This window comes from Apus apus, chromosome 4 (assembly GCF_020740795.1).
Source record: "Apus apus isolate bApuApu2 chromosome 4, bApuApu2.pri.cur, whole genome shotgun sequence".
Lineage (NCBI taxonomy): Eukaryota > Metazoa > Chordata > Aves > Apodiformes > Apodidae > Apus > Apus apus.
Window position 1 is genome coordinate 28,545,550 of NC_067285.1, and position 16,539 is coordinate 28,562,088.

The window sequence follows — 16,539 nt, forward strand, 5'->3', positions numbered from 1 at the left end:
GGCAAGGGAGGAAGTAGTATAGGAAGCTGGAAAAACCTGAGAGGCAAAGAGTGACTAGACAGGGAAGAGGTGAAGAAGATGCTGAAGGGCCACTGGTTTTGGTGGGTCTGAAGGGAGCAGTGTGGGCACGGGGAGAGCCTTCACTTAGTGTTGCTTCCATTTGCTTCTGGAGGAAACTGAAACAGGTTTTAATGGCTGCCTCAAGAATGACTTATGTAAAAGGCTCCATCCTAGACTACTGCTCATTTTGAAAAGTCTGTGTTGTTCTCCTCACAGAACATGGAGCAGAGCCTCAAAAATAACTGGGAAGGTTCTGGAGTGCATTCAGGTGCAATGCATCCAGAGAACTGTTCTGTCCTTATGTTCTTTCTGTTATACTTCTATCTCTGCAGCTTTGAATATCTGAGCTTTGGTTCTAGGTGTCTTCTGACTTCATTATAAATAGCAGAGATACTAGTTTCTCTAGTAGGGTGGGGTGGAAGGGAGTAATGGAATAGGAAGCTGTAGGGCTCCCAGAAAAGTTCTTAGGGTGGAAAAGCTGAAGTTGTAAGATGGCTGCTTTCCTCCCACTGCTGTTCTCATGAAGGCAAACTCCAAACTGAAGTGTTTCATGTGCTGCTTTTTCGTGAAGGTTTTTGTGTGGCTGGGTTTTGGTTTGGGGCTTTTTTGTGTGTGAAGGGAGATAGCTACTATCAATTTCCACAAAAAGCATAAGATGCCTGTTGAAGTCCACCTGCTTTGAGAATTAAATGTAGCTACTGTCATAGATGAGATTTGGCTTTACTTTGCTCCGTCTTGGTATGTGCATATTTTAGGTAAGCCAGATGAGAATGGAAATAGTAAAGCTTAACATGTTAATTGCCAAGCTTATTAAGTTACAAGGTGTGAAATTTTCAGAAGTATCTAAAGTAAGTTAGGTGCAGAAAAACTGGCTCACCTATGCTGTTCTTGATCATAAAAATTTTCTCTATTCATCTAAGTGAAAGGCTTGAATAGACTTACAAGATTCTGCTGATGCACAAGGTAGGACAGGCAGCACATAAATTAGTTTAATTTATCTTCTGTTAGTGATATGAAATTCCGTCTTGACAATGAATCTGCAGCGTTTTAGATTACTCTGTATGAGGATTCTACAGAGACTGGAAATACGAAGCTAGCGCAGGGGACAAAGGGTGTGTGAGCTTTCAAATGGCACCCAGTGAATATCACTGTACTGCAGAATTCTCTAAAATACTGCTTAAGGGACTTATGTAGCCAAGACTGTAAGTCTGATACCTATTTAATTTCAATTCACCTTAATATTCAAATAGAAACTACTTCCAAATAGTTTCTTGTTGTCACTTCCTTAGTGTGACCATATTCTTCACTTTTTCTGGTTCTCAGGACAAACTTTTTCTCTATGTCCTAAAGAACTCCACGGAGCCTCAAAGTATTTTGAGATCTCACAGAACTGTTTTTTCCTCCTTGTCTAACAGATCAGTTAGACACCAAAGACTTCTAGACTAGTGCAGTAGTATGCAAAACTCAAACTGGTTTAGCTATCTGTTTTACTCTTGAAGTCTAAACCAGCTAATTAGTAGCTCTGATATGATAATACAGGAAAAAAAAACTTCTCACTTTTTGTATTTAAATTACGTATTTTGAATTTTATAACCTATTTTCAGTAACTTCAGTAACTGAGTCAGGTGGGGATACATACAGATAAACTTACAAGCCTTCTTTGAAACACAAACAGACCTCTACTATAGCTCAAATCAAGCATGTATGTCTCATCCCAAGGCCCAGTCTATTTTACTTTTCTGTAGCACCATGTGAATATGGGCTGTAGAGAGCACATCCATGGTGTGTTTGCTCTTCAGAAACAATACCTACAAGTTGCCAACACATCAGTAGGTACCAGGGAAAGGCAAGGATTGACTTGCAAGACTAGTGCTTTGTTTAGTGATCCTATATTTCTTTATTGAAAGGCAGTGCTTTTGCACTGGGTAAGGGTAAAATTAAGAAAAAAGATGTTTCTTAACTAAAAGTATTGAGACAACCCTAACCTTTTTTGTGCAGTGAAACTGGCATTTTTTTTTGCTTAATAAAATCCATTTTGCATTCAGGATGTGTATTTTAAAATCTTTCCTGAACTGACAGATGGCAAGTATGATCACGTGTTGTGAAACCGTTTTAGGTTCTGAGGTTGTAGAGGGCTTTTTGGTTTTAGTTTTTTTTCTTGTTTTCTGAGCTACTCCCTTAAAAATCAAACTACATCTGTGATTACAACCTTCTTCTTTTTAGTGCACTGCTTTTCTAGTAGTGCATCTTTATTTTCTATTCCACAAGCTGCTTACAGAATGTAAAATAGTGGATTTGGTGGTGGTTTGACTGTATTTGCTGTATGACACAATCTCCATGGAGTATTTTTCACTCTACACGAGTGCATCGTTGATTCAAGTCTCAAAGGTGTGTATAAATATAATGCATGTGGGTGGATGTAACTGCTTTGTATAAGCTGCTGCTTGTGGAAGTAGTAGCATGTGAAAGCCCGAGCTTCACAGCCTGCCCATGTTAGTTTCATGGGACTTCCCTGCAGAGCACGTTTCCTCCCTGCAGTGGACGTGAAGGGGGCCTGTGCCGCGAGGAGTGGGAGGCGCCCGGTTTCCCGGGGTGAGGCCGCCCGCTGCTGCTTGGCAGAACAAACTTTTAATGGAGTCGAGACGTGGGGCTGGTTCAGTGCCCGCCGAGTTCCCGAGCGCTTTTGCAAGGCTTGACCTTCGCTCTGCCCACCTGGCTCTTCCTGCCGCAGGGAGGCCTCGGGCTGCCCGGGCCCCCCCGCACCCGCGCCGGGCCCCTCTCCTCCTGGGCCGGGCAGAGCGTGGCGGCCGAGGGGCCCACGCGCCACGGGCCTTGCTGCCCCCGCGCTCTGAACCGCAGCGGCGACGCTTCCCCGGGGCGCGGGCCCGAGCGCAGGCTGGGCGGCCAGTCCCGCCCGGCCGCGCCGCCCCGGCAGCCCCGAGCGGCGGGAGCGGGCCCGGGAGCGGCGGCTCCTGGCGCCGTGCGGGGCCGTGCGGGGAGGGCCGGCCCGCGCGCGCCCCCCGCCCGTGATGCGGGGCTGGGAACTACAGCTCCCGGCAGGCAGCGCGCGGGGCGGGGGCGGGCGGCGGGCGCGTGCGCGGCGGCGGTTCGGTCGGTTGCGCGAGGCGGGGCGCGATTGGCTGCGCGCGGCGGGCGTGGGACGCGCAGGGACGGAAGGAGCGGGGCAAATGGCGGAGAGATGGTCCCGGGCCCCGTCCCGAGAGCCGCGCTAATCCCGACGCGGAGGAAGCGGCGCCGGAGGAGGCGGCGCCGGGGGCCCTAACGGCCGCGTCACCCCGGGAGGGTGCCCTGCCGCGGGGGAGGGGCGGAGGTGTCCCGTCGCTGAGCGCCGTTCGCAGGCGGCGGAGCAGCGCCCGGAGCCCGCGGCCACAGCCGCCGCTGCGGCGCCGCCCGGAACGAGCCGGGCCCGCGCCCGGGACCCGTCCTCGCCGCCGCGGCCGCTGCCGAGGTGAGTGCCGGCCGCGAAGGCGGCAGGGTGGCTGCCCGGCGCCCGAGGCCTGTGCGGGCCGCGAGCAGGCCCCGGCGTCCCGGCGAGCGGGAGCCGCTGCCCCTGCGCTGTGCCGCTTCCTGGGCCTGGCGGGGCGCGGGGGGCAGCCGTGGCCGCCCCTGGCCCGCCGGAAAGTTTTCGTGGCGGGAGTGGCCAGACTTGGCCCGGGGGGTGAAGTGCGGCCGGGAGGCGCGGGGCGGGGGCGGGGAGGGGCGGTGCGGCCTGCGAGGCCGGCGGGTGGCGACGGGCGCTGCCGCTCGCCCCGGCTGCCCCGTGGCCCGGGGACTGGTGTGATGGGGGTTGGTGCTGCTGCGGGCCGGCGGAGGGGGCTGGGGAGGAAGGGAAATGACATCAGGAGTCGCCTGGCGTGCGCGGTGGGGTGACCCGGTTCCGCTGGCACCCCCCGCCCCCGCCGCCGCAGGGGGAGGGGGGAAAAGAAACTGTCACCGTGGGATTTCATCAGCTTCTTCTGCCTCCGTGCATTTAACCTATTTTTCTTTCCTTTGATTATGTAAGAGGGACGGTGTAGGGAAGAGCAACGAGTAGGGATGGCTGATGGGCTTTCTGGGGAATTATCTGGTTTTTGTATGTCTAGCTGAGCCGCTGAGAGAGCTCTGGGAAAGGAGAGAGAATTACATTTCGTTTTGCTTGTGTTTACGGTTCTTGCAGTGCTCCAAATATTCCAGCACAGTGCAGGAGAGAGAGGGAGGGAGGGAAACAGAGTGAAATTGCCCGAGTTTATTTCAGACTGAATGAAAAGCAAGGGAGAATTGTCAGTCCTGTTCTGATGATGTTCCCATGTAAGGAAGTATCTATGTATTTCCTTATTTTTAATATCAGTCTAAGATACGAGTTTATAGCGTAGTGTATTTTTATTTTCTTGGTGCTCATCGTGTAACATATGTACATAATATTAAACGTTTATTTAAATTTTGAAATTTTCATTCAAAATCCTTTTGAGATCTTAATTTTTAAACTTAGAAAAAAATGTAGATTGAGGCATTCTGCTTTCTGAGAATGAAATCCTGTTGGCCAGAGGAGTCTTTTCTAATAGTGCAAAGCAGAAATCATAATTTAAATCTGCTATTATTTTTGCAGATGCTGGAAATGTAGTGTTGGAAATACTGGGGTCAGGGTTTAGGGGAGGAGAATGTGCTGGTGGTGACTCAAGTGATTTTTTTTTTTTTTTAATTTTTTTTTCCCTTGTAAGTCGTATAAAACTGAAATGTCAATAAATATTTAGTCTTAGTTTCTACAGCTCTGAAAACTGGGTCTTTCTGGTATAAAATAGTTTGGTTGCTGATGTAACTATTTTCAAGCATCAGCAAAATAAAAAGTCATTTTATTTTGCTGTTTGTTTTCTGAAGTATGTAGGGAGGTTTTAATTTTGTTCTTGGATGGAAAATAGGAAGTTAGAGCTACCTACAGGGAAGCAAAACAGGAAGTAGTTCGGCAAGGATGTGTTTGGAGCAGCAGCATCGAGTAGGCTGTTGATACCATTGGGAAAAAGTGGATGGATATGAGGTTAAGGAATAACATCTACTAGGAGCCATCAGAATCAGTCTGCAGAGTGGTCTTTCACAGCAGAATTCTGGTCAGTTAGATAAGCATATGTCTTTACCATCCCTCTGCAAAACTGCTGGGAGAAGAGGAGTTGTTTCTGTATCTCTTCTGCATTGCACCATCTAGCTGGTAAACTACTGAAGTTCAAATTTGATACTTTTAGTTCACTTCAAATTTGCTCAGACATAGATGACCTGATGAATTGCTCAGTTCTTAGGAGAAGTGGAGGTTGCCCTGGTCTAATGAAAGGAGACTATTATTAGTGAGACAGTCTTGTTAGAGTGAAGTGATCAAGTGACATTTCTGCAAACTGGTCTGGCTATTTTGGCAGAAGCTAGTCTAGCACTTCAGGTTGAGAAGCTGTGTGTTGAGATGAAAACTAAAATATGGAAGAAAGACAGTACACCACATATTCAGAGGAGTAATAATAAGAGCAGTTGCCTTGACCAAAGAATGTGATTATTTTATAAGTGATGATTTAAAGCCTTGTTTTTCATATACCTTTACTATGTGTGAAGGCAGTTTACACTTCAAAAGTTGTATTTCCTTGATTCTGTAGCTTAAATAAGTGCCCCCCCTTTTTCTTTTTTTTAAGACTTTTCTCCATTATGGAGAATAATTTTGGAGAGAAAGATGGAATTGATTAGCTTCAGGCTGACGATAAGGAATTCCAATTTCCTATTCATGTTTGGGCAAAAAAAACCTTCCAAAAAATGAAGAAAAAAAAAGAAAAAAAAAGAGAAGTGCTGCTTTACGAAACAGATATGATCATTCTGTGTTTGTATGTTGTAATTTGTTCGGTAGTTGAAGTATTTGTTTTGGGAAAAGGAAACAAAGTGGTCTGTCTTCTTTAGTTAAAAGTAGGAGTAGAACACATGCAGGGAACTGTTTAAATCTGTTCCTGTTTAATCTCTTCATATTTAAACTTTATTCTTCTGAGGGAGTATGTGGAGGAGTGGATTGTGAATCAGGCTGCAGTTGCAACAGTCAGTGTTTATGTTGGTCTGCGTGAGGTGTCCTCCATGTGGGGATTGAGAGGTGTCTGTTCTGTCCCTTGATCAGCAGATGTAATCACAGGGCATTGCTGTGTACCAGCCTTGACCGTGACAGTGCAGATGGCACAAACAGCATCATATTGCTTGCTAAGTAAGTCTGAGTGTGCAAGAACAGGGATGAAGTTGTTGTTATTTGTGATGAATTAGTATTTAAAATATCTCTAGCAACTTGAAATATTCTGACAGGTTTTTTATTTAACTACAAAGATTCTTTTTTAAGCTGTACTGTGTTGTTTGATTCTAGCAGAGAGCTGTATGGTCAGATGTGGTGAAAATGTTAGTTTTTGGCTGATGTTTCATTAAAGCAGTGCTATCTCTACTTGAAAATAGGAAGTCAGAGCAAACACCAAAAATATGTATTCACAGAAGATTTTTCTTCAGGATCCATTGTGCCATTGTTTTATAAATGTGCAAGTAACTGAATTTTGAGTTAAGTTGGTTGATACCTATTGCAGAAACTTTTTGACAGTGATGTGTAAACTAGTTAGTCTACGGAAAGACGTGATGTATCTGTTTCTTGTGTGAAATGTACATGCTTAGTGCTTGTAGGGCAAATAAAGGATGGAAAGATACTAATTTGTTGTAAAAAGGCTGGCGAATTCATGTGTCTTCTTTCTTTTTCAACAGAGAATATGAAACAGGAGCCAAAATGACATCCCGATTTGGAAAGACCTACAGCCGGAAAGGGGGAAATGGCAGTTCCAAGTTTGATGAAGTATTTTCCAACAAACGGACCACCCTTAGTACAAAATGGGGAGAAACCACCTTCATGGCCAAATTAGGACAGAAGAGGCACAGTGTCAAACCAGATATTTCTGAAGTTCCTAAAAAACCCAAAGTTGAAGATGAGGGAACAGAGGATCCATTTGGATTTGACAGTGATGAAGAATCTATTCCTGTGTCTTCAAAGAATGTGTCACAGGCCAAAGGCTCCTCTCAGCTGCAACCTGGTGAATCTGCTCAGTCTGAGGACTTCACTCCTCTACTTGAAGCTAACAGCAGAATTAATCAGCCAGACAGTGGAGAAAACGTTGCATCCAGCAAGTGCATATCTTTTGACAATACTGTTCCTCTCTTAAAAGAAAAGGGTGCAAACAAAAATGTGGAAGATGGAGAATCCAAAGGCAGCAGTGCTAAACTCTTAACTGCAGGTATGTTTACTCAACTGTCCAGATAGTTGTATTATCCTCTAGTTTTTACTAATATACATTTAAATTGGTTGGTTAAATGTTATGATAAGTGGGACAAGTAATTTTTTATGTAAGAAATTGTAAAGCATATGCTATTTAACTAAAAATATCAGGAAGCATTCTGCATTTTACACGTTGGTTTGAGATCCTTGGCCCTGTAATCCTTACATCTGCAGACTGAGATGCAGTGGTTTAGATTCAACATAGTATGTTAATCCACTTCAAATAGACTGGAATAATAATCTTCATTTTCTAAAGCATCTTCTGAGCTCCATGTGTTTATGGTTTTTAATATGTATTATTTTTGAAAGTGGTGAGTTAATGATAACAGAATGCTTCATTCTTAAATTGCTGGCTCTAATGTAGTGCAGTTACATGATTGCTACTGTGCAGGTGCAGATACAACTTACAGTCTGGCTTGTTTAATTAACTGGATGGAAACAGTAGTTTTCTCAATTTCACAAAGGTACCTATCTCCTGTTTAAATGAACACATCTCTATCAATGTGTACCTAAACAGCTTCAGACCTATGAAACAGATTTCTGCCAGTTAGGGGTTGTTTTCAGGCTCCGAAGTGTTCGTAAGATATCTTAATACTTGTGAGAGGGAATTCACAAACCCCATGGAGCTGAACAGTACTGTAATTTTTGTTCAGGTCATTCTTGGACAAGATCAGATGTTACTGTGTCTCATTAGAAGTTTTCATATAACTTGCTGAGATTACATTAAATGAACCTTGATCAAGATGACACCTATTGACTTGTTCTGGGTTATCATAGTCAATTTTAATGAGAAGAACTTTCGTAACTTTGAATTCTCAGATATAGTTAACTCAGAAGTTTGAGTGGACTCAAACTGAGTTGAGTTGTAGTACAGAGGACAAGAAGATACTGAACAGTGGAAGATAAGCATAGCTTAGTTATTTGCAAGGTAATTTTGTTAGTGATATAGTACAAAACAAAGCAAATGTTGATTTGAACTGTCATTTAACAAACACATTGGTGGGGTGTGTAGTTGTCTTTGATCTTGCTCTTGATTTTGCCACCAAAATATTTCTCACGTGTGTTTTTATGCCATTTATTTACTTGTAAGTATGGTCCATCTTCAGTCTGGAAACATACAAATACTGTTTTACTAAGTTTGAATGTAGTTTTAATAAGATGTTTTATTCCCCAGTATTTATGACGAGAAGAAATAGTAATGAGTTTCCTTGGTTGTTAATGAGAGATTGTAGCAGAGCAGATTTTACAGTGAAATAGTTTTCACATAGAAAAGCTTTGTTAAAAACAGTATTTTTGAAGTTGAAAATGTGCAAGCTATGGGAAGAAAATGTGTAGAGCTCTGGAAATTCATATTGTGTGAAAGGCCAAGAGAAACAAACTTGAGCAGTTTCATTGGTACTTCTTGGTTCCACTATTGTGGAAAATAATAAAATAAAATATTTAGTGCGGAAACATTCTAAATTGGATGCTTATTTACATTCTAGAACTCCTTGTTAGGCAGTACTATGTAAATCATAAATGTATACAGCTCTAAAAGGAAGGCAGCTGATGAATCTTGGTGGATAAGTCCATTAGTTGCTCTTGAATGTGGTGGTGGTGGTCTTGGTACAGAGGGAGAGGTTACTTAAACAACACATTCGACTGAGAATGAATCTTTGCAAAACATCCTAGGAGGGTCTTTAAGGATAAGGAAACAAAGGTTGTAAATTGGGTGATAGTGTTTAATTTGGACAGCTAGTGTAAATGAAACTTGGATGGTTTAAGCAGCTATTATACTTGTGTGTAGACTGATCCAAAATAAATAAAAATCGTCTGAGGATGTCACTCAGAACATTGAGCAATTAGAGATAGTGGCATAGTTAGCCAGTGTAAATGTAGGTACTTCAAAGGTTTCTTTGTTATATTGATTGTTAAGTAAAGTTTGATGGTATAAGGCTATCTTTCAGGACTGGAGAGTTAATTTTATTGATTTGGAGGTGAGGATATGGGAGAAGAGGGAACTTGGGGAACAAAAAGTGAGTAGCAATAAAAAAGGTTGTTTCTTGCTGTGTGGTCTCCTAAGCTATAGCGTATGCACTTCTTCTGCTTTTGTGTCCTCACCCTCCCTGTAGTCATTTCCCCCTTCCTGGTTAGTCTTGAACTTTAGCAGGTTCAACCAGATTTGTTCACAGGGCTAAGAGATCCTTGAGACAAAACTGCTATGCCTGAAGAGGAAAGAAAGAAGGAGGAAAAAAAAAAAGGCAAGCAGGTAGAACTCTGCTGACATTGCCAGTGTGAGAGAGACTGCAATGTGAGTTCAGCCTTAATCCACATAAAATGTTGTGTATCTGGGTGTAGGAAACAAGGCTGTATTGGTACTGGCGTTCGTGAAAGTGCTTGGTAACTTGTTTTAAGTGCAATTTGCTGGTCATTGTCCAGATACTGACTAGGCCATGTGTGAATTAAGGTGCCAGGCGTTCCTGATAGCATGTGCCATCAATATATCTTGGTCCTTAGCCTAGGTGAAGTAAAGTTAAGAAATAGAATGAGGTGAAAACTGTGACTTAACATGGCTATGGGCAAGCAGAGGGCTACAGGTTAGTCTACTGATTCTTCTCCAGCTGTATTATCCTGCCTCAGTGTCCATTTCCTTGAACACTAAAATGAAGGTGATACAATGTCAGATAACTTTAATGTTTGGTATTAAAAATCAGTCAGGTTTTTTGGGTTGTTATAATAGTTGTGCAACTGTGTAACTTCATTGAGGATCTGTATCTTTTATTTGAAATGGTATGACTTAACTGGTCTTTTTTTTTTTTTTCCTAATAGCTCTTTAGCTAGTGCTTGTAACAATCTCATTTTATAGGCTTTGAGAAGTTCTTAATATGGAAAGCTTCTCATAATCTTACCCTAATGTTGCTTGATCAAGACTTAATGGTGTCAGAAGAAAGTTCATGAGTAATCCTGTACGTAACAGGTAATTTATAGATAGTAGGAGTTCAGGTAAATTACAAAAAGCAAAAGAATATTCATTGTTAGTAGTTACTGTTATTTTTGTTAAGGTAGGAAGACTTGATAGCTGAAAAGTAAGTCATGCCATTGGAAAAATATTATACTGGTAATTCACATCAAGCAAAAACGCAACAGTTAAAAGATGGGGGTTTTTGTGAGGGTCTTGCAGCAGGGTAATGTGAAAACCTGCACAGCAATACTTAGATTTCTGAAACATCTTGGTGGGTTTGTTTTGTTTCAACTGTTAAGCTTATTCTGTAAGACATAAACCCAATTAGTGTTTCACACTAAATTCACCAGCATACAAGCTTTAAAATAAACACTTTATGGCCTTGTAGAGCAAATTATAGGGTGCTAGTTTTAAAACAAAATTCTACTAACTTTGTTCTTAGAATATTTGTTAGTTGTGTGTTCAAATGTCTACGATTTTTCAGATTAAAAAAGCCAAAGCTTGATGAATTTTTGAAAGCTGTTATGGCATTTCATAATTCTCTTAGTGTATGAACTGTTTTCAGATTGGGTAACTCGTTTCCCTACTCCAGCTATTTCCGCTTAGGGAAATAGTACTTGTGGCATTCTTGTGTGTCAGTTTGTGTTTTAACTCGATGTTGTGATCACTTGCTGTCTTTAGCTTGTGTGCCTCAGTGCTGAGCTCTCTAACTCGAGCTTTTGGAGGGTCTTGTTCAAGGTGATGATGTTCATCAGAGAAAGCACCTGGGTGAAGAGATGTCTCAAGTGGTTGGAAGATGTCTCTCATCTTTGCACACACCGTATTCCTATTTGTGGACTACAGAATAATACAATTTTTACATTAATTCTAAGACAAAATAATAGATATTTAATGATGCTTTTAACCAAGAAGTATTAATTGCCCATGGATTAAGTCTGATTTGTTCTAAAGGCTGTGAGTTTATTTCTTGAAAGTATATTTTGCTTGCTGTGGAGAAATAGAGAATAGTATGGCTTAAAATGTCTATTCAGAATACAGAGCGCTGTGGGAATAGCATATCCGTTCTGCTGTGTTGTGGATGGCAAGTACAGATTTTGAGGTTATTGACTTGGCAGTGCCCTTTCAGGCTTTTTCAGATTAAAAGGACAAATTAGTGCACGTAATGTATTAATAGTATTTTTTTTTTTCACAACATTTAGTCATTAAGAAAATAGCTACTCAGTATCTTGTAATTCGTTACTACATACTAGTATTCAAGCAAGTATTTATTCTGGAAGTAGTTTTTCTCTTGGTGCTGTAAGGAAGCATTTGCCACTTGTCTGCTAGTCAGTTATTTTGTATTTCCAGGTAGTTCTTAATGTCCTTGTTTTTCACTTGGGACTCATGCACGTATTGGTAGCAAATCAAAATGGCAAATACAATCCCTCTTAATAACTTGTGCTTATGCAGTGCAGGAGTGAAGGGGCAGCTGTGCTTAACTACTACATGATCCAATATGCAGAATCCAGTTGTCTGTAGTTGCTTGAGTGATCAGAATAATTTGCAGAAAATGGTTGCCCTGAAGGGAAGATAGTTCAAGTCATCAGGTCTGTTCCCAACAGACTATCCTGATAGTACCTTAGTGCAGTGTCTGCAAAGTCTCTACATCCTGATTATGTGGGTGGGGGAGCCCTATCTTTAGAGTTAAGTTTCAACTTCTCAAAAGCAAGTTGGTTCCACAATTATCTTTGACAACAAGATTTGACAAGGTGTTCCCTTATTTTTGTGTTAGAGCTTCTGTTTTAACAATGACATAGATGTTTAAGGTAACTTAGGTCTGAGTAGACTTACCTTTCTTCCTGACAGAGTTCAGTTTAGTTACTTTGTCTGAAAGTGGAGCAGAAAGTTTGGGGAAACTGAATGAGGTCTGAGCCTTTGGCTGTTTTAGGAGACAGTTGACAGCAACTATGATTAAAAAGAACTGCAGCTGTGCTCTGGCTCAAAGCATTAAGAAACTGATAGCAGGGAAGGGGAAAGGTCTGCCAGAAAAGTTGTATGCCTTTAGAATTTCAGTGATAAAAGGTTTGTTTAGATGGCAGTAGTTATGCTGTGTATTTAGATAGCTGGGGTTTATCCACAAGTTCTCTCTTCACTTGTTTGTTGTTGTGGTTTTTTTGTTTCCCCCTTTTTAAGAGATCTTTTTCCATTTACACACAGAATTTTCTTGCTGCATCAGTAGTCCAATTTCACACTGGTGTGATAATTACTCTCAATTTCTTTTTCCTGTGATATTATTCTGATACTTATTTGAAGATTTGGTTGTTTTTTTCTTGGACATTTTCAAAAGTCTGAAATTATGGAAACTGTTTAAATTTCAGTATTTATATTCGTTTGCTGACACAGCAATACTGGGAAAAGACTCCAGTATTTAGGAAGGAACCTTACTTCTGCAACATTATTTTTCCTAATGACAGGGAAGTTCATACTATGTATGTCTGTGTACAGAGCACACAATACTTTTTTCCTTCCATAAGTTGCTCCAGTTTTCCAAACAACAGTAAGATTCTCAATACCTTTTAAAATATTTCTTTATGAACTCTCACAGTGAGCAGTTAGTTTTCAAAAAGTCAGACATTTGACTGCTTCTTAACTTTTTAATACTTATGAAGTTGAAATAACTGTGCATTCAAAAGAGTTCATCGGTGCTTTGTGGAAGAAAAAAAGCCTGTTAACATGCATACCTCTTAAGTGGGCCAAAGCATACAGGAAAGCAGAAACAGTTGGTAAGGAAGCCATTTCAGGTTCAAACTGCTGAGATCCTAACTGTATGGAAAGTGTTTCTCAGGCTCAAATGGAGCTTTTTTCTTTTAAGAAACTGTTCCTGTATTCAGTAAAGGGTTTCAACATATTTGAGTAGTGTCTGAATTCAGACTGATTTAGCCCAAGGATGCATTTGATTTGATAGTTACAAGTTTAGCTATGTTAGAATATGTTTTAATACTTTTTTTGTAAGGGGTCACACTACAGGAGTTGGTGAAAACAGGCTTTTTATGGCATATGCCAGTCCTGTTTGTTGCCCGTGACACCTTGTCTCGTTTTTCCTGCGAGGGGAAGTAGTTTTCCTGGATCAGCTATCTCCTGCTTCTCTGAGCAAAGGGTGCCTTTCTGAGCTACCAGTGAGGAAGATGATGTCTGTTTTACTGGACTTCCTATCAGAAGGGAACACATGATACAGCTAGTTCAGGATCTGACATCTCTTGTGTTACAGAGTGTAGTAGCTCTTCTGACTCTTGGGTTTGATGTTGCACAATTTTTCATCTCTTCTGGTCCATTTCATTGTTAGATTTCTGACCAAGTAGTCTCACTTGCAGTGTTGTAGAGTCTTTCAAAACTCAATTGTTTGCTGGGGTACAAAGTTTTCTTTCTGTAGGATGAGGTTTTAGCATTCTTTAATTCAACTGCAGTTTGTCCTTCATTTTGAGAGTTGCGAACTTTGCATGCAGGTTGGGTGTGGGCATTGATAACAGTGCTGTGTAGTATGTTGTTTTTTACATATCAATATCTGTGGAGTCACATTATAATTTATATTGTGATGTTGATAAAAACAGATGTGAGGTGATGTTAAAGTCACATTTTTCTTGTAAATTAATCAGAAGAAAATCAGACTTTAAAGAAGGTTTTCATATGGTTGTAGATGAGTTTTAAGCAAGATTAGAAAGAAGAATGAAGGAGGAATGATAGCTATTACGGCTGTCAAAAACAAGCTGTAAGAGTATAGGCACAACTTGGGGAAAAAAATATGTTGGGGAACAAAAAAAGAGTTGAAGTGTAAGGGAAGTTACAGAGCTTTAATTTGATAGATATTGAGAGGCTGGGTATAGCTGATGACAAGCAATCTAGGTTAATTTTAGCTATATTTTAATTGGAGGAGGAAATGCCGTTAGCAATGAAAACATAAATTAGTAATTTTGAGGTTCGGTATTTTTGTGCCTAAATATTTGCTGGAAAGGCAAGAGGGGGGAGCGGGAGGAAAGCAGCTGGATTAGATTGTTACTTAGAAAACAGTCTTTCCATAGCATTGAAAGTTGTGCCTGAGATAAAGGCAAGTGATGAGCTCCATGAATATTTTCTGTAGAAGTGGGAAGGTGATCATGTCAGCCTGCGCCCCTGTGAACAACTTCCATTGCCACTGAAAGACAAGGATTTTTTTTTAAAAAGCTGTACACTGGCTGTCAGGGGGTATCATTTTTGCACCAGTGTAAGAAAGCCTTTCAGAATGCCTGCTGGTAGCCTGTTTTCCCACTGAGAATAAAGTCCGTGAAGAATTACTACTTACAGCTTAAAAAAAGGGGCCGAGGTGAGAAGCAGTAATGCAGTGGCTAGGGTTCAGTCCTTACAGGGTGAAGCCACAGCCTGGTGGGGTGTTCTGCCAACAGCTGCAGCAGGAGAACAGTTCCTGTTCTGAAAAGGTGAAAATCTGTTAGGTTCATGGAATGAAAATAATGGTTTATTAGAGATGCTGAACACTGTTAGCAAACTGAAAGGCTGCAACTAGGTGATTTGAGAAAAGAAAGTGTCTTCTCTCTCAAGCTGCCTTAGAAGAATAGCTACATCAACCAAATGATGTAATGTGAAGAAGATCTTGTTTTGTACATAGTATTTATAAATAATAAATACAAACTTTTCATAGAAATTGCCATAGGAATTTTATAATTCAGGGTGCTGGAAAAGAAGCAAGAAAAGCAAATTATTCTTAAGGAAAAATAGTTCTGTGATGGCAGTAAATTAAATCTCATCACTTTAGGGTTTTATTTGGAATTCTGCAAAAGAAGATGCCACATAAATGTCCAAAGAGGCAAACAGTGTCTATCCAATCTGCATGCAAGCTTGTAGGGAACTTATTTTGATTCAAAAAGACTAATAAACCCAGAATCACTTAAGAATTTGTAATTGTGGCTGTGGATGTTGTGGTTCTATAATTTTAGCTAGTTAGTGATTGTCAACCATGAAGCTGGTCTTGAGAGTCTATAATCTTCTGAGGCTCTTAGTGCCTCTTATCTTCTGTTGATGCATGTTAGCAGGCACTGCGTTTTGAGATCTTGCAGCCATCAGTGGATAGTGACAGATCTAAGTAAATTTTTCCCATTTCTTAGAATTGTGTATTTTATGTCCATAAGCTTTTTTCTGTTTCCCAGCTGTTCAATCATAGGCAGAAAATGCATCAAAGGAGTTTAGTCTGTAACCTTTTTCTTACCAACTAAAACATTTCATTTCCAGTGTGGAGTAGAAGTGGGGAACTGTAATGAAATTAGGTTTTATATTTGGGGGAAAGAATGGCTTCTCCGCAGTTGCGGTTTCCTGTCCAAATCAGAAGACACTGTGTGTTTTATTTGGGCTCTGTTCCCAGAAATAAGGAATGGGATACAAGCACCTGGTGAAGATTTGCCTTGTCTTTTAGCTTGATCAGCTTTGAGTTGTAAAGTGATGTAGCTTTATGCTTAGGAACATCTGTGATGGTGTAACAGAGCCATAAGATATGCTTGAGTGTTAAGGAACGTCAGGCAGAGCTGTAGCTCATAATGAGCTTAAACTGGTTTTTCTGTCCTGTGTCAGTGGTCTGGTCATGAGTTGTAACCTGTTAGTGTATGTGCCCTCTGTAGCTGTGGGGATCTGAAGGCCGTGGATACACTTTTTCTTAATCTTACTGCCTTCTTTTCCTTGATGTTTCATTTTCTTGCTTTTACATCTGTCTTGGTAGTCAGATCTCTATTTTAAGAGATATAGAGGGAAATAAAATTGGCATCATGCCACCTGCTGGTTCTTTTAAAGACTTCAGTGCTACTAGCTAACTTTAACATCTATACTTTTAAATTAATTGCATGTTTTAGGGTGAGAAATACTAAAATAAACCTAGTTTGAGTTTATGGATTTATTTCCTATGTATAATAATTAAATCATGCTCTTTCAGTATTAAAACTAGCTTCTACAGCTAGTTACCACAGCAATAAAGGCTCATGAGGTCTCATGCTACAAAAGCTTAGGAAGGCAATATATTTTCATGTATAGCTTGAAGAACGCTCTGGTTAGCATTCATCAAGAATTGCTAGGAATGAGAAAGCTAACCTGGAATTGAAGTTAGTAGAGCTAACATTTAATACTGGCAACTCTTCCATGAGTGAGTAGGAGAAATAAGCATTTATTTTGAGTATGTGATGATATTAGCAGGTTTTCTTAGCATACC

General features: G+C 41.0%; 1 protein-coding gene across 4 annotated transcripts in view; it reads left to right on the forward strand.

Annotated features, from left to right (window-relative positions):
* WAPL (WAPL cohesin release factor) overlaps nucleotides 1-16,539 on the forward strand; it is a 141,503-nt gene that overhangs the window by 69,155 nt on the left and 55,809 nt on the right. For 2 of the 4 annotated variants that reach the window (XM_051617164.1, XM_051617167.1), the window contains exons 1-2: nucleotides 3,207-3,529; nucleotides 6,814-7,337. In XM_051617164.1, coding sequence (XP_051473124.1) covers nucleotides 6,836-7,337 — 502 coding nt within the window. In that variant the 5' untranslated portion in view covers nucleotides 3,207-3,529; nucleotides 6,814-6,835. Of the gene's footprint in view, nucleotides 1-3,206; nucleotides 3,530-6,813; nucleotides 7,338-16,539 lie in introns of those variants that run through there. The other 2 variants (XM_051617165.1, XM_051617166.1) reach the window with 1 other exon arrangement.